The 18781-nt window shown below is 40.4% G+C and overlaps 1 protein-coding gene across 1 annotated transcript in view; it reads left to right on the top strand.

Moving 5' to 3' along the window:
- The first annotated feature begins 674 nt into the window (after window positions 1-674).
- The window catches only part of slc43a1a (solute carrier family 43 member 1a), a 28745-nt gene continuing 10638 nt past the window's right edge, over window positions 675-18781 (top strand). Inside the window, exons 1-8 of the mRNA XM_017473772.3 lie at window positions 675-975; window positions 6972-7129; window positions 7284-7467; window positions 8257-8312; window positions 10185-10261; window positions 13371-13463; window positions 15915-16048; window positions 16982-17103. Of these exons, the coding sequence (XP_017329261.1) occupies window positions 971-975; window positions 6972-7129; window positions 7284-7467; window positions 8257-8312; window positions 10185-10261; window positions 13371-13463; window positions 15915-16048; window positions 16982-17103 (829 nt within the window). The 5' untranslated portion in view covers window positions 675-970. The remainder of the gene's footprint in view (window positions 976-6971; window positions 7130-7283; window positions 7468-8256; window positions 8313-10184; window positions 10262-13370; window positions 13464-15914; window positions 16049-16981; window positions 17104-18781) is intronic.

Below are 18781 nucleotides of genomic sequence, written 5' to 3' on the forward strand. Positions count from 1 at the left end.
TGCTTTCAGAGAAAAAAAAATCAAGGTGTTAGAACGGCCCAGTCAATCACCTGACTCGAATCCAACTGAACACGGTTTAAAGACAATATGTTCAGAAGAATGGGTCAAAAATCACACCTGAATACTGCGGCCCATTAATTTCTTCATACAGGAAGTGCCTTGAAGCCGTCATTACAAACAAAGGCTTCTCCACTAAGTATTAAATACATTTCAGTTAGCGTGTTCGATACATGTTTTCCCCCCTATCATTCCACTTTATTACACACAACTTCATTTACGGCCTTTAATGTTTGAATTTCTTTATATTTGCGCATTTCTTGACTTAATACCAAAGTCTGGTGAAAATTTCATGTGAATAACCTCATTGGAAATATATTTACTGAAAAAAAAAATGTTGACGGAACTACTTGCAAAGCTGTTGTTATAAACAGTTAACTAACCAATTTGACGAGAATTACAACGCTTTGGTGATGAATGTGAATCATTTTTTCCCCCCTGAGTGGTGAATCAAAAGTTCTGTTCCAATCTTTTGAGTCGATTTCATGCTACGGACAAGTTCAGCTTTCATACATATACACTCATGAGATTAACAGCTGGATGGAGAGAGAGAGAGAGAGAGAGGGAGAGAGTGTGTGTGTGTGTGTGTGTGTGTGTGTGAGAGAGAGAGAGAGAGAAGAGCTTTATAAGCAGCCATTTAGGCAGCAGGGAGGGACGAGGATCTCAAGCCACCATCACGACTTTGCATACATTTTTCAGTAGTTTTCTAGTGTATAGAGACAGATTTTGATCCATAGTCTGTGCTAGACAGTCACTGCCAACTTATTCATAGAAATTCACGCCTAGAAAACAGCATTAAATTGGTTACTACATTGATATTTGATCGAGCTTCGGGACTTTTTTTTTTTTTTTAGTGAAGTGGAAGGGATTTGAACAAGACGCACGCGCGGCTGCTGAGAGGAAAGAAAATAAAATGAAGTAAGTTGAAATGTTGATTGCTGATTGCTGGGTAACATTGTTACTTTAAAAATATCTCCGGAATGTAACTTCAAACCCTTAGAGAAACTGTAAACGTTGGTGTAAATGTGCTGCACACACGTGGCACTACAGTAACTCCAGAGTAACTTACAGTAACAACGTCCTTGTTTGTTTGTTGTTGTTTTTATTTGTGTTTATTTTTCATTTAACCGTCTGTTTTACTCTTTATAAGTTTCCTAGAAACTTTTATCGCAATTTCGACTCCTAGTAAAGTCTAAAACGGAGATAATTCGTTTAAACTCGCAGCCTCATTTTTTGCCATTGTGGCAGTGTGTGTTTGGGTGTGTGTGTGTGTGTGTGTAAAACAAAAACCGCCAACTTCTCTGAGAAAAAAGACACATGGCGCCCGAATGAGAGAAGATTACCTCTCTCTCTCTCTCTCTCTCTCTCTCTCTCTCTCTCTCTCTCTCTCTGTCGTTCTCTCTTTCTGTCTCTGTCTGTCTCTCTCTCTTTCTGTCTCTGTCTGTCTCTCTCTCTCTCTCTCTTTCTGTCTATGTCTGTCTCTCTCTCTTTCTGTCTCTGTCTGTCTCTCTCTCTCTCTTTCTGTCTATGTCTGTCTCTCTCTCTTTCTGTCTCTCTCTCTCTCTCTCTCTCTCTGTCTTTCTCTCTTTCTGTCTCTGTCTGTCTCTCTCTCTTTCTGTCTCTGTCTGTCTCTCTCTCTTTCTGTCTCTGTCTGTCTGTCTCTCTCTCTCTCTCTCTCTCTCTCTCTCTGTCTTTCTCTCTTTCTGTCTCTGTCTGTCTCTCTCTCTTTCTGTCTCTGTCTGTCTCTCTCTCTTTCTGTCTCTGTCTGTCTCTCTCTCTCTCTCTGTCTTTCTCTCTTTCTGTCTCTGTCTGTCTCTCTCTCTTTCTGTCTCTGTCTGTCTCTCTCTCTTTCTGTCTCTGTCTGTCTCTGTCTCTCTCTCTCTGTCTTTCTTTCTGTCTCTGTCTGTCTCTCTCTCTCTTTCTGTCTCTCTCTCTCTCTCTCTCTCTCTCTCTCTCTCTCTCTCTCTCTCTCTCTCTCTCTCTCACACACACACTCTCTGTCTCTCTCCCTGTCTCTCTCTGTGTGTTTGGTCTGGTCTGTAAACGCCAAGAAAAGTCGGTGGTGAAGTTTAGGCTTCAGTTCTCTTGGGATAACCTCTGAGACTTTGTGGAAAAGAAGGTCGTGGCCATTTGGCTTGAAGCGGCTGGATGCTAAACACACACACACACACACACACACACACACACACACACACACACACACACACACAGAGTGTTTGCTTATTTAAATACTTTGCTTTGAGTGTTTATTTAGTATGCCCTTTTCCTTTATATTCATGTTATCACGTCCTTAAGAGTGGAAAAAATGAGAGGTGATATACACAAGGATAAAGCCTATACACAGAAATGTCTGAAAGATGAGTTGTTGTTTTTAAAAATAATAATAATAATAATTTTTTACATATTTGGACAAACAAACATTTGATCCTCTTTGAAACAGTGCCTGTTAATGAAGGTGATACACTCTATCAAATGACACCTACAAATGTTCACAATTTAAATGAACACACACACACACACACACACACACACACACACAAAATAATAGATCAGTCACATGGGAATCGTAAATACACCCGTACATTTATCACACCTTCAAATCTATAAAATTAGAATCAGGTGTTGAAGATCGGGTGGCGGTGATTAGATCGGGTGGCGGTGAATAACACAGATTCCACCTGTTTAGGGAGTGCAGGTGGAATCTGTGTTATTTATACTCCTCTCATATCTAGTGTCTGCTGTTCCCTTTGTTACTAAGGTGTGCGGTGTCACCATACCAAGATGTAAAAGAGTTCTGTAAGGACTTCAGAAAAAAGGTTGTGGATGCCTGTGAGTCTGGCGAGGAATATAAAAAGATCTCCAAATTATTGGAAATGCATCATTCCACTGTAAGGAAAATCATCTACAAGTGGTGCAGATTTCAAACGACTGCCAGTTTGTCCAGGACTGGCCGTCCCTGCAAATTCAGCCCAAAAGCAGACCGTCTGATGCAAAAAGAATCTCTAAGAACCCCAAAATCTGCTAGTAAGTCTCGTAACTGTTGGTGTCAGAGTGCATGCTTCTGCAGTCAGATAGAGATTACACACATTTGACCCGCATGGGAGGTGTGCCAGGAAAAAACATTTGCTGTGTAAACAGAACTTAGAGCGAGACTACAGTTTGTCAATGAGCATATAGGCAACGACCAGGCCTTTTGGAAAATTGTGCTCCGGACAGATAAATCAAAGATAGAGTTGTCCACAGTAACAGCAGACATGTTTGGCACAGACCAAAGAAGCACCAACTGTGAAGCATGGTGTTGAAAATGTTATGGTATGGGCTTGCTTCGCTGCCTCAGGGACTGGACAGCGTGCATCCAATGATATAACTATGAATTCTGCATCCTATCAAGATGCATCATTTAAAAATGGCAGATAATGGTGTAATCTCAGTGTTATCTAGCTCATTAAAAAACAGCAACATTTTTTAAAGTATGCTACACAAAAATGAGATCAGTCAAGCCATGTCAGAGCAACCGGCACAATTCAAAAGACTCACCCGTAGTACGAAAACTTGTAACATAGTGTCAATCAAGACTTGAAATGATCGGATACTGAAACATTTTCCACATTGTAGTACTGGACTGGTGGTACATTTTGCAACAATATTGCTAATGTGATTTCCACTTTGTTTCCTCACTCATAGTTCCGCGATGGGACGTTAGCAGTGTCGTCTGGACAGTGGCGTGTCGAAACATTTGGTGTGCATAGTAAAAAAAATACCTTTGTACAGAGAAACCTTGCACACCAGTCAAATTGGTGGGACACTCAAATGGGCAGGGTTCTACAATCAGAAATTGAGTACAATTGAAATGTGTGTCACTGTAATAGTGGGACTAATGTGTGTGTGTGTGTGTGTGTTTAATAGAATGTATGCTAATAGGCTTTATGACTTACAATGGAAATCCCTCTATAAACCGGGCTGCTGAGGACAAAGCTACTTAGTGAGCTGTGTCTAATCACATTAAACACAAAGAAAGCCACACCGAAGGGGTGACCTGCACACTTAAGTCTTGCCCTCATTTAAAGTCCACTGAAAAGCTCCCCCCCCTTTCTTTCCTTTCTCTTTTTAACCCTCATTCCTTGCACTGTTTGACTCCTGGTTGTTGCATGGCCTCTCTGTTTTGTCACGCCTGCAATTCATGATGGAAAATACAACAATGCGCACGCGTGCTTTTTATACCAGTGAATAAAGGGAACACATTAATCCTGCTAGGGAAATGCAAGCTGGCCCAGCGTGACAGGCATCGGCATCGTCGTGAAACATTCATGGACCCACTGGCTATGCCTGGCCACGCTGCTCTGTTTCCATGCGAAGGTTTATTGCAGTCTTAACAGGTGAAACTGGGTAACGAGCCCTCCAAAACGAATAGCCAAAAGGACCGAAGTGACCTCTTTCACTGTTTGCGTACAACACAAATGGAACTCGAGAAAGGTCATACAGATGACGTGTGATAGGGTTTACTTATTAACCTGGAGTTTAGTGCACCCAAATATAGCTCACAAATAACTCTGTGTGTTTGTATGCGCATGTGGTAAGATCTTTGTTTCAGACTTTTATCAGATTTAGATCAAGTGGTCGTATAAACATTGACTACGTTTACATGGACAGCAGTAATCTAATTATTGACCTTACTCTCAGTAAGATAATAATGTGATTAAGGTGTTTACATGAGTCGCTTTTAGAATACTCCTGTCATGTTCCCGTTTTACATGTTTTAGAACATAATTAGATTAACAGCCCGCGTCATTACGCCACCGCGCCACGCCGTCCGACGTCCCTCCAGAATTTCACGTATCAACATACAGTTCGTCTTCGTTATGGTACCGTATACAGTTTTGGGTGTTTTTATTTTTATTTTTTTACGAACGCTTTAAGTGCAGTTAATTATTTGTCATGCTGTACGTGCTAATAGACAACTGCTTGAAGCGGTGGGTGTGTCCCAAATCGCGTAGTTACCGTCTATATAGTAGCCGAGATACATGAATTTTTCCCCACTACAGGCCTGTAGCAGGAAAGTATGCGATTTGGGACACAGCCGAACTCTCTTGTTCGCCGTAAAACGTAAAACTGCCGTGTGTGATCGTGTCCTGTCGCAAAATGCGGTGAAAACTCCCACACGACGTTCATAATGTGATTAAGGTGTTTACGTGTCACTACTACACGTCCATAATGCGACTAAAACAGGAGTACTCCACCTGTCTTAATTAGATTATTGCTTACTTCGATTATGACCTTAATTAGATTAAGGTAAGTAAAAATCGCTGTTTACATGGTAGTTTCTTAATTAGAGTATGGTCTTAATCGGATTAAGAGTGGATTATTGTTGTTCATGTAAACGCAGCTAGTGTAATGATTTCTTGTGTTAGAGGCGGTTTGATTTTTAAAGACTCGCCACTTGGATAGTCGTGATATTCTGAAAATTTGGAAAAGTAATGATAATTCGATAACTCTCTTTTTTTTTTTTTTTGGTGTACAAATTGAGGATAGAGTCACGCCTCTGATCAAAAACAAGGCTCGAATAAGGACAGCGTTATGTGCGATCTGTAATCATAAAAAAGCCCAAATTATGATTTATATGCAAAATGAGTATCTGTGATCTGTGTGTGTGTGTGGGGGGGGGGGGGTGTCTTGAATCCAACCGTAATTAAAAATATAGGACGTGTATGTCATGAAAACGAAGTGATAGTATTAACAATAAATCTGATTAATGTAGATTCCCGATGCATGTAGATGTGCTGATCAGATTATACAAAACGTGAGTTTGTCCAGTAATCAGACTGTTATACGTGTGAACACACTCACTGGTTTAGTGCATCTGAGCAGTATTAAAAGTGTCTGCAGTATAATGACTAGCAAATATACACCTATTGTTAGACTTTTGCCTTTTAACTTTGAAACTGAGTTTGATGCTTTGGAGTCTAGAGCCTAGAGCTATTTCTGTCCTAACAGGTGTGTGTTCACATAGCTGCTCTTTTGAGCTGCTTTTCACGGTTTCTGAAAGAAAATGGCCGAGCGCATTAAAACACTCGTTGTTCAGCAGTGCGTGGAAGCTATTTTATTTCAAGCGATTCTCAGGTTACTCGTGTGCTCATTTCCATCCTTCTCAAAAGCACATCAGCCGAGAGGGAGAATTAAGAGCTGTACAAGAACACTTCTTTGGTCTTTTTTAAACGTTTTCACTGACAAGGTACCGGTGGTACAGCAGAGGCGGGCAATACGACAAAAAATATCACATCACAGTTCTCGAAGGCATTTGTACGATGCATGATGTGTATCATGGTGTATAGGTTTGCCAACAAACTGCAAGGAATTTTTATGTTTAAAAATTATTTATCTAAATATCAGACGCTGAAAAAGAGAAATACAAAAAAAGGTAGATACATATATTTCTGAGTTAAAGGAGTCGTCAGTTGCAATTTGAATGAAAATAGCAATAGTTCTTTTGTCCCTTTTGTACAACCCACTCTGCTGCTAATAAAGGGCGGGGTTGAGTCTTGCAGTTCCTAGTGGGGGTGGGGCTAATTTCTGGGCCTGAAAAGATGTCACATTTGCTTGAAATAAAGAAACAGATCCATTGCATGGGTTTACTGTGTGTTATTGTATATTTTTCTAGGTATTCTTAAAAACATATGGATGTTACAAGTCTAGGTAGAATTTAAGTTGTTGTTATTATTATTGTTATTATTATTATTGTATTATTATATTATTATTGTTTCTAGACCGGGAACATTTTTGTTCTGGAACCAATCAGATATTACAGGCTAAGAACCAGCTCTTTTTTTAATCTGTATATAGAAATATGTTACAGTTTAAGCATCACTTTGTAGCCGAAAGAGTGAATCTCACTCTCAGTTTTCTCTGTTTTCGGACAGATGGCTGGCTCCCTCACTGTCTCAAGCGTTCCGGAGGCGATGGTGGATGGCCGGCACGGCAGTGGTGGAAAATCTGGGATTTTCTGCTGTGCTGCTTGGTTGGGGATCTCTGCTCATCATGCTGAAACACGAGGGCTTTTACTCGCACCTTTGCACAGGTAAGCTGCCCTAGAAAGGATGGAAAAACACTCAGACACAGCCATTCGAGGTCATTCAGCCATGACACAAAAGCCAGAGCTGAGCGAAACCATGAATAAACCATACTCTGATCAGTTCTCTTTTGTCTCCCCTGATTCTCTGTCTCACGGATAGAAAATGACACAGAGGTAGCTAATGTTAGCACGAATAATCATCAGGATTTGATCAGCTGCGTAGAGCAGGAGGAAATGCTCAACCTGGGCTTTACCATTGGCTCCTTCCTGCTCAGTGCTGCTACGCTGCCACTCGGCATCCTCATGGACCGATTCGGGCCCAGACCACTGCGCCTCACCGGGAGGTACTCACACACACACACACACATATGAAACATCAATAAGCCTTCCCTTTCTGCCAACTGACCGAGCTGAGACAGAGCTGAGCTGATCAGTTCCTACTGGGGGAGGGGCTAATTTCTGGGTCAGAAAAAAAAAAGTAAAATTGGCTTAAAATAAAGAACCTAGCCAGGTTCATTGCATGGCAATATTGCAAACTATACGTTTTTTCAAGGTAAAAATATATGGCATTTTCAAGTCTCTGAACACTTTAATGCGTTATTACAAGCAGTACCTTTAATGCTCTCATGAGCACAGCAATGTGAAAAAAAAATGTCCTGATGATTCCAAACATTTCAAATTGACAGTATTTGAGAGAAAAGTAAACACAGATAAACAGATCATTAATCACAGTGAAAATTAGCATAAAACTTCTTTTCAGAGTCTTCCTATACTTTCCCTTATAGGTGGTTCTTTAATCCCTCTCCCATTAGTTCCTGAAGAATATACGATCAGTCCGGCCACTCCTGTAGGTATTTTTGTCTATTCCTGCACCGGATGATTAGTAATTTACCCCACAGTGACCCTGACCAGGATAAAACAGTTACCGAAGATGAATCGGTGCATGAGCTTTACTCATTTACTCTCGTAAGGTTTACTCTCGTGTTAATCGATGTGGGCTTTTTTTTTTACTCAAAGGAATCCAAACACACACCTTTGCTTAAAGTGAATTTTCTTCATGGAAACAGCTTACAATTTAACGAATCCCGTTGTCTGGTCACAATAAATACACTCTTAATCTGTTTCTCTCTCAGCGCGTGTTTTGCTCTCTCCTGTGCAATGATGTCCATGTCCGCATATCAGCCTCAAGGTGAGTCAAACATACGGCAAACTCACGCAAACGAATTACACACACACACACACACACACACACACACACAAAATAGATAGAAGATTTGTGTTGTGCTTTTTTGTGTTATGTTTTTTCATAGTATACTACATCCCCAACACGTTTTTTAGACTGATCGTACTCTTAGCCCGTGACCTAGTGAACAGGAACAAGGATGTATTTATTTATCGAGACTTCAGTGGAGTTGTTAGTCCACTTCTTAGTCCACCGTTAGTCACGCTGGATAAGGGCGTCTGCCAAAAGGTATACATTTGTAAAGGTAAACCAGCAGGTCCGATTGGAACATGAGCCAAATCCAAAACGAGAACAGACCAGTGCATCAAGCCAATACCACTGTACTCAGAAGCTGACTAATGCATTCCTACGTTTAAGATTTTCCAAATTTGTAAAGTGCCATTTCAGCCAAAACAATGTCACACCTCATGCTTCCCAGTTCTACTCATGTAGAAAGCAACTAGGGAAGATTAGGCAGACGTTGTCTTACCCCAACCACGTAAGAACCTCATATATATATATATATATATATATATATATATATATATATATATATATATATATATATGTATGTATGTATATATATATATATTTATATGCGTGCACACACACATATATATATATATACATATATATATACATATATATATATATATATATATATATATATATATATATATAGATAGATAGATAGATAGATAGATATATATATATATATATATATATATATATATCACAGCACTGTTGAATTCTTGATTGTGATTGGTCAGAAGGTGTTGATCAATTCTCTATAACAGCAGCTCCGGTATGGTTTATATTAAGTGCTTGTTCAAGGATGTGATTGTTTCCATATCAAAGCTAAGCTTAAACACGAATGGCCTGAAAGAAAATAAAAATATATTATCTTTCTGTTAAGAGACAGTTATTTAACATTAATGGAAGGAGTCTCCAGTGTCAGTGCTTTTTCATTTTGACAGTAAGTTTCCCGATGCTGCCTCTCAAATAGCCTACTACGCAGTAAAAGTTTGCACTCGTTTTTATGAAGAAAAAGCATATACTTTTGAGCGTGTAGCAAAAGAGTATGCGAGCACATACTAACACGTCATGTAACGTAAGAGAACGTCGTTGCCTAGTCATTCCTTATGTAATTTAGGCTATATGATTTAATTTACCATTGCCTTGATTTATGCTCTGTAAAATGCGTCAAAAAACAAAAGTCCGTCTCCCTCGTGCAAGGAGTCGTGGGTAATATTAGCTGAAAAAGGGTCCACGGAGCCACACTTTGAAAATATAGTAGACCATCCGTGTACCTTTGGGATCCTCGTTTCAACATACAGTGATTTGGGACACACTAATTCTAATCTCAGGTAATATTTAGGATGGATATTAGGTGAATTGAGACGCAGCATGTGACTGGAAAGCTTTTAGGACAGATGTCGTTGTGCTTCCAGGTTTCATGACAACATAACAAGCTGCATTTATTTTGACTTATAACCTTGAGAGAGGGCAAAAAACAGTGAGGCAGGTGAAGAGAATGTCTATTTATAGCTGCTTTTACGTGAGTGATAACAAGAAACCGTTTGTCATGCAGGCATTCCACAACACAAAGAAAGGGGTTCAAAAGCATGCCGTTTCACTCAGTAATAAATGCACAGTTGTAATCGTTGGTAAATTGCTGTCGTATAAAAGGAATAAAACACTTCAGGAGGTGTTATTGGGGAAATAATCAACTCCTGGAGTGGGATCGGTATCTCTGTATGGCGCACATACAGAACGCATGGCTTGCAAGATCATTTGATATGGTTTCTTATCATTCTGTGTCTTTATTTCTTTTTCCAGTCCTCTCTGCACTCATCTTTCTTGCTCTGTCGCTCAATGGTTTCGGAGGAATCTGTTTGACCTTCACGTCTCTCACGGTAAGAAAACAGGAAGGGGAATATGCATCGAGAGAGTGAGAGTCTGTTTTGTTGTTGTACTCTATGTAGCTAAGCACGTGGTGTTTAGCCACGACAGATAAATTCCATTATGAAGAGTAAGTGTGGGTGTGAGTTGCCAACGCAAATCGTTTCCACCAATCACAGAGGCAGATTCCTGCACGCCTTCTACAATCCCTCCACCCACTCACCTTTATGTAAAACAGACAAGGACACAGACACACACACACCACACGCAACGCTGTAATGCCTCCACATAGGTCTATACATACTACAAAGTTTACATTCATCCATCAGCATTCTCCCACGTTGACAACATGTCTACAGAAAAGACATTCCGTATGCAGAGTGTGAAATACCTGTGATCTCTTATGTAAGAGAATGGCCATATTTATCACAAACACATACACATCTTTCACCCATGTGTGTACACACAAGCACTCCACACTTGTAAACTGTTACACATTCCTAAATGTGTACTGGAAAAACATGTGGTCCAGGTGCTCAGCTCTGAACACAACCAGCCCTTTTCATCCCATGATGCCGTGTCCTGCTTTTCTTAGAAATACAGAACCCAGAACACCCGTCTCTTTCCGCTCTCCCTCTCCCCACCTCTCTCTCTCTCTCTCTCTCTCTCTCACTATGTGGGTATAGTACCAGCATGTACAGAATCACACCATGCTGTTTAGCCGTTGAAGGTTATGACCTGACAGTTGCTCTCCCTCTCTCTCTCTCGCTCCCCTCACTCTCTAAGACATTGGTCACTGCATTCTTTGTCTCTCTCTCTCTCCCCCGCTCTCTCAATCTCTTTCTCTCTGTCACACACACACACACACGTGTAGCAATATGAACTAAAACAGGCCTTTTTAATTTTTGCTAGTGATTCTTTCAGTATCTTAGCCTGACTGATGATGTAGGACATTTCTTTAGTAGTAAAACAGGAAATGCCCTCGATGAACTCTACGGTGTGGCTGGATCCAAGCCAGCTGGCGATTCTCCAGTACTACGCCAGTATTCCCAGCATGTACTGCTTTTCAGCTCACTGCCGTATTTAATCTTTTAATCACTGTCACAGTTTTTGTCTTCTTTAATAATTCAAAACAATCAACTGTGATGTTGATGAGGTCAGTCAGAGTTATTTAACTGGGTAATATTTCATGCCAGTTTTCACATCATGTCCTTCATATTCATATGTTTTTAAAAGTCTGACCAAACACAGCTTGCTCAGATTTTTCAAAAACATAATAATAATAATAATAATAATAATAAATCCATCTCTGCATTCTACGACAAGGGCAGTTAAATGGCGTGGTTAAACAGTTTATCAGTCACCTCCTGGCTTGATAGAGAACTCGACTAGCTGTTAGTAAATAGTTAGGTACGCTAGGGCTGGGCGATACACCGAAAAGATCGTATCATGATACTTGAGGACATTTCTACGATACACGGGGCATATCGCGATGTATCATTTAGCAACAAACTGTCTGCAAAACAGTAGTAAAATAAACAAAAGAAAAACCAGTCAAACTGAGTTTGACAATACTTATCTTTATTACCTACAAAGACAAAGAAAAAAATGACGTCAAATCACCAGCATCCATTCAGTACAATTTAATATGTAATTATTTAAAATAATAAAAAAAAACGTTAAAAAAAAGATAACCATACCAACGATAACATTGAAAAGTGTATTGCGTAATCAATTATCGCGATATCGATATTATATCGATGTATCGCTCAGCCCCAAGGTATGCTGGCTAGTTAGCTGGATTAACATTAACACAGTGCTGGTTAAAAAAGAAATGGTTTCACTATGTGATCACTATGACCGCATGTTTATTTATTTTATTTTTTTTTACACAGTATATATAAATCGAGCCTACTTGTGCCCGTTTGTCACTCGTAAAAATGTGTAAAGACATAATTTATGTTTTTTATTACGTTTACAGCCATTTGGCAGACACCCTTATCCAGAGCGGCTTACATTTATACATCTGAGCAGTTGAGGGTTAAGGGCCTTGCTCAGGGGCCCAACAGTGACAACACTAGGATTTGAACTCACAATCTTCCAATCAGTAGGCCAACATCTTAACCATTAAGCTACCACTGACCACTAAATTGGTCAGAAGGTTTCTATTAATGTAATGCACATTAATGTAAATGCTCTAAAGTAACATATCCCTCTCCGGGACGTTACCTAATCTAAGACTAACAATAAACGAAAGGTTTATTAAAAAATGTTAAAGCGTTAGTATATGTTGTGGTATGTGAGGAATAAAACGCTCTGTGATGTGAAGTTATAGAGGGGGAAATCCACCTCGTCCCACTTTGTTTTACTGCGTACATGATGTATCAGACTCTGACACTATTCACTCCAACACACACCCACTTGCAAAAACCTACAGCCATTTTGAGGCAAAAATTTAAATGAAAAAAAAAAGTACTGTTCACCGTGACGTTAAATACAGTGTGCTGTGGCACAGTGAAATGTTTTACATTTGTGGAATACCTGTGATGAATAATCATCAGAGCGTATGTTTGCTTTCATTCAATAAGCAAGGCGTTCCTTACTACCTGAAGCACACGTGAGAGCAGATAGAGTGTGTGTGTGTGTGTGTGTGTGTGTGTGTGTGTGTGATTACTTGTTAAACAGAGAATAGGCCTGTGTTCTGTGACATTCTGGTCTTGTGGGTGTGCATACATAAATCTGAGTAAATCTGTCTGTCTGTCTCTGTTTGTCTCTCTCTCTCACACACTCTCTCTGTGGCTTTAGCCCCTGGGAGCAAGGATATCCCATTTGTTCACACTTTCTTGCTTTGTCACCACGCTGTTGTTTGACCCAGTTTCCTGTAGCCTTCTCACACCGCTGTGATTTCCACAGTAAAGGAACCACACAACAAACACAAGCTCTTCTATTAGAGACGAGTGGAATCTCTAAGAAAAGCAAACCAACACCAAGAGTCCACATCCTGAACTTTGTGCAAAACAGTTACTGGAGCCAACCTTCTCCATTACTTTTCCTTTTCTTCTGTTTGTTTTTTTTTTTTTGCTGGAAGTTGTTTTGTAACACGCTCTGTCCCTTCTACTGTAGCTCCCCAACATGTTCGGGAGCCTCAGCTCCACCGTGATGTCACTGATGATCGGCTCTTACGCGTCATCCGCCGTCACCTTCCCCGGAGTTAAAGTAAGGATTTTTTATCTCACGTCATTCTTTTTCACACTTTATACAATTTTTCATCACATCATAACCTCGATTCATAGTCAGACTGATTCTGCGTAGGTCTGTCTGCAGATTGACTTTCAGAGACGAACAGCGGCACAGAAAATTGTGTGAAACCCACAGACTTTTGTTTTGAACCTCTTTATTGGGTTTAAGATCAGATATGAGTCTGAGAGAAAAAAAAACTGGAGGCCATTGCTCATGAGGAATGGGAGAAGATGCCTCAGGAACGCTGCCAGAAGCTAAGCATCTCGTTTGCCGCAGGTTACAGCAAAAGCGTGCTCTACTAAGTACTAAAGATGCTTGACATGAAGGGGTTGAATAATTGTGAGACTGGAGAAGTCATTATAAGTTGCATTTTTAGTTGAATTTGGGGGAAACCACTTGAAGCATTAGTCGTGTTAAACTATTTCAGTCGCTTTTGTTTGATTTGTTCGTCGCAAACCGCTGAAAGTCTGTACATTTTGACGATAAACCTGATTTGCAATGGGGGTTGAATAGTTTCGATTTTAACTGTAGCAATCCTAGAAGAAAACCCGTTCCAGTCTGCAAGAGACACGAGACTGGAACCGAGGTTCCTTAAGCATATTGCCAAATCTACATTGGTTCAAAATCACGAACCAATGATCCAGTCAAAGTCCAGACCTCGATCTGAGTAGAAAATTGCTATTCACCAGTGGTCTTCATCCAATCTGACGGAGCTTGCACGCTCAAATGTCACACATATTGTATACATCAGTTGGTAAAAATGCCAATTCAATTCATTTCAGTTGTCTCTACAAAATGTGATACATTTCAAGGTGGGGTCAGAACTGTGCTGTATTCATGTGCTGCCAACATCAGGTTTTGCTGGGTGAGCGTGTTACAACACAGATATGTCAAGACACGCAAGTGTACTTAAAACAAGCTGAGAAAAAAACCTGGAGAAGTTCTGATGCTGTAGTCCATCTATAATAATTAGAGATGCACCGATACTAAATTTTGTCCCCTGTGATGGACTGGCATCCTGTCCAGGGTGTACCCCGCCTTGTGTACGATGCTATCTGGGATTGGCTCCAGGTTCCCCCGCGACCCTGAAGACGGAGTAAGCGGTAGAAGATGGATCGATGGATGGATGCTAAATTTTTCAGACGATAACCAATTATTCAGAGTGATATCGGCTGATAACCGATACCGATAGTTCTGCCTTTTATGCCTTCTTATAAATTAATAATAATTATTTCCACAATCCAGACAAGTTGTTTCACAGGAACTGGTCTCATAAACAGAAAACACATTACTCTACTTAACATTAACACATGAACTCAATTCTGAAGATTAGAGTGAGATTTCTTAACTTATTGAATGTTATTAATTCATATTAACATTAACTGAATTCTAAAAAACCTCCTGTTAGTCTCACATTCACTCACCACAAACTGGTAATATATAATGTAAACTTTTTTTATATATTAATATTAACTGGATATGAAATACACTACAAACATATTTTTCTGTGCAATATATACTTTTTTGTCGACTCACCTTCATTTAAATCTGCACGTTGTACTGGCCCTTTAATTCAGCGCGAGCAGTGCGGGGGGGGCAAGGGGGATTAGACTCGATGCGGCTTCACTGTTTTATCAGTGCAACGATTACAGAGATTACAAACTGCAGTTTTGTCGTCATTCCAAACAAGAGACATCATCTTTCCACACAGCACGAAATCCATGTGTTTTCCCGCCCTTTTTTGATTGACAGGATATAATCGGTGCTGATCATCGAATGTTTTTAAACAATCGGCAGATGGCCCATAGCGTGAAAAATAGCCTTTACAATAATGTAGCTGCTGGGAATGAACGCGTTATTATTAGAGATGCACCGACATATCGGCCGACGCATCGGTGCATCTCTAATAATAACACGTTCATTCCCAGCAGTTACGTTATTGTTGCCTGTATATGTGAGATCATGTATTTTGCAACACTGTTCCCATTTTGCAAGTTCAAGCCTTTACTGTATTTCAAACTATAGTAGTTTGTATTATGCATAATAATTATTCAAATGATTTAAAGTACTGTAGTGGGGAACAGCAAAAAAAAAAAAAAAGGCGTGTTGGCATTTTACCAGTCACACCTTTGAGTAATCCGGAACTGTGGGAAAGAGAATGAGGCATGGTCCACCACGAGGCAAGAGGTGGAGTTTTTTGTATAGTGCAAAGCTGAATGCCTGTTGCATCAGAAATGAATGATATGATAGGTTGGTTGTGCTGTCCCACAGTTTATATGAGGAGAACACCGGATGAACTTATTCAAACAAAGAACCTTAAATGTGCATTCAGCACAAAAACAAGATCTTTGATAATCATCTCTCTCTCTCTCTCTCTCTCTCTCTCTCTCTCTCTCTATCTCTCTATCTCGCTCTCTCCCTCAATAGCTGATATATGATGCTGGGGTGCCGTTCACCGTGATCATGTGGGTTTGGTCTGGTCTTGCCCTCCTGATTTTTGCCAACTGTTTACTGAATTGGCCAGTGGAGCCATTCCGCACACCTGAGGAGATGGAAGAGATGTCAGTGTAAAATTTTATTTATTACACACACACACACACACACACACACACACAATGATATATTAAATTGTCCTAATGTAATGAAGGAGAGAGCACGATTCTAAAGAGATCTCTACCTACCCGTTTGAGACTCATAGTGTCAGTATGACTGGTATTTTGTCTTGTCAGCGTGCGAAGGCCTAAAGGCAGAATTAAAGTCTTAAGTCTCTATCAGTGTGTGTTACATACTTTATCAATAGAATCTGTAGCATATACTGTATGTGATTACCACAGACAAGAAGTGAAATGTTTTTAACCTTTTAAGTCCAAGGGCGGTTGTCAGGGTCGTCAAAAAGTGTTGATGCATAACGTGTACTTCATTCAGTTTTGAATTTGCGTCAAGACTCAGAGGAAAGAGCTTTCTGCCCTCTTCCACATACACGAGCTCACGGATGCCCACGATTGGCTACGATTGGCTAGTGTCAGTTGGCCACGATTGGCTAGTGTCACTGTGATTGACACTGAGGGAGCCCTGCATTTGGGTTATTTTCAATATCTGTTAACAGAATTCAACAACTGCCCTTAGACTTTTATTATAAGGATCTCTATTTTTATTCCTTCCTCACTACAGAGAAACATGTTGAAACTCGTGTTTCAGTGTAAATTGATCCACTGCATCTACAGAATAAATTGCATTTATTCTGTAGATGCAGTGGATAGAGATTACGTTGAAAAAATGCTGGAGTATTCCTTTAATACGTTTTGAAGTTTAAAAACAACAAGAAAGGGTGCAAACAGTCCAAACCACTGATTAAATCTCCCACACCTGGCATTGTTTTGACATTACAAAATTGAAGTATCAGAGTAAGTCTGTTACTGGATATTAATCATTCATTCATTTACAGCCTTAATAAATCAAATTTACCGAGTACAATCGATGTTTCACACTCTCAGGAAGAAGATGCGTTCAGGTGATGACGCTCAGAAACACACTCTGACCTCAGTGGAGGAGAAAAAACAAGATCAGCTCAACAACTCGACAGACAAACTGACCGACGCAGCACATAATGCAACGTGTATGTTATATCAGCACAAACACAGCCACACACCTCCGCACCCCACCACGGCTCTGCTGACCTCCGAAACGACAGTTCTGTAGTCAAACAAGGACTTTGGTATCATTTCTGACAGGCGGTGTTTACCCTATAGCGGTTTTTAGGTCAGTGATGGGCTTCTGACCAGACAGACAGACAGAAGCAAGCAAATTATAGCAGGGGTAAAGTATGTCAAAGCAATAAAGGCATGAATTAAGATTATTGTCTGAGATTTGCTCAGTAATAAATCTTGATTTGCCTAAAGTACAGTTTGGTGAGCTTTAAATCACCAAATCAGAGGTCATGCAGGTTCATGCAGGTAAACAAAGCTCTTCATGGACTGAGACAATGACAGCAGTTTTAAGTCTGTCTCATCTCCTTTTTAGACTATATATAAGAGTCTTACGGGGGGTCTGAATAGCCAGACCTGGTACTTAAACCAGCTTTTAATAATGTCTGAATTCCAGAACTTATTTGTTACCCTTTATTCTTTCATTTTCAGTTCCTCCCTTCAGGCTTATATCTATATCTATATCTGTATTTATCAGCTGAATGTTTTATCTTAGAAGCCAAACAATTACGTTCGTCTGAGCACAGAAGCTGCTGAAATCATGGGCACGGCGATCAACATTTTCCCAAAGATTTTGAATGGAACGTTCTGTCACGAGTTCGGTCGAAAATAAATGTGATATTTTATGTCAAGCAGATGACCCCTGACTTAAGAGTCAGTATCTATTATAGAATTGTCATTGTAATTTGCTTATTTGAATCGGTCTTTGAATTGAATAGGTTTCATTCAGACCTCTTGAACTGGGTTAAAGTTAATGTAAAGTTCAGGAATAAAAAGCTCTATGGTTCCAATACACACAAAGTCATGTCAGATCCAGGTGCAGATACAGGATGCATGAAACCACCAGGTCTGAATGGAGTCATAGGGTGTTTATAGTTACATTTATATAGCGCATGGGGGAATTTCGCCAGGACCCCGGGGTTATACCCCTACTCTTTTACGATAAGTGTTCTGGGATTTTTAATGACCACAGAGAGTCACGACCTCGCTTTAACATCTGAAACAGTCTCATCTGAAAGACTGCATTGCCTTTGCAGTGAGGAAGCTGTCGGACGCTGAATCAAACAAAACTCAAGTAGTGCTGCCGTGTTCTAGTAAAGCGACGTGTTCTGGATATTTGGACAAAAAAAGAGAGGGAAAATTAAATCGGAATCTGATATGAAAAATGTTTTAATATAGATATTTTCCTAATTATCTATTCGTTAATTATCTCCATGTTCGGCATGATTTTTGTGATTGTGAATGACCAAATGCTGCTCACACCCAAGTCTACCGACCCGGTCGCCCATGTTCAGTCCACGCCCGGGTCTACCGACCCGGTCGCCCAAGTTCAGCCCACGCCCAACACTGCCGACACGCCCAGCCAAGTTCCGCTCACGCCCAGCCAAGTTCCGGAGGACGTCGCTCTGCCTTCATGCTCCGCCGAGGTCGTCGCTCTTCCTTCCTGCTCGGCTGAGGTTGTCGCTCCGCCTTCCTGCTCCGCTGAGGATGTCGCTCTGCCTCCATGTTCCGCTAAAGACGTCGCTCCTTTTCTTCGCTTCTCTGTGTGTCGCTCCCCCTTCCTGCTCCACGGAGGACATCGTTCCCCCT

This window comes from Ictalurus punctatus, chromosome 8 (genome assembly GCF_001660625.3).
Source record: "Ictalurus punctatus breed USDA103 chromosome 8, Coco_2.0, whole genome shotgun sequence".
Classification (NCBI taxonomy): Eukaryota; Metazoa; Chordata; class Actinopteri; order Siluriformes; family Ictaluridae; genus Ictalurus; species Ictalurus punctatus.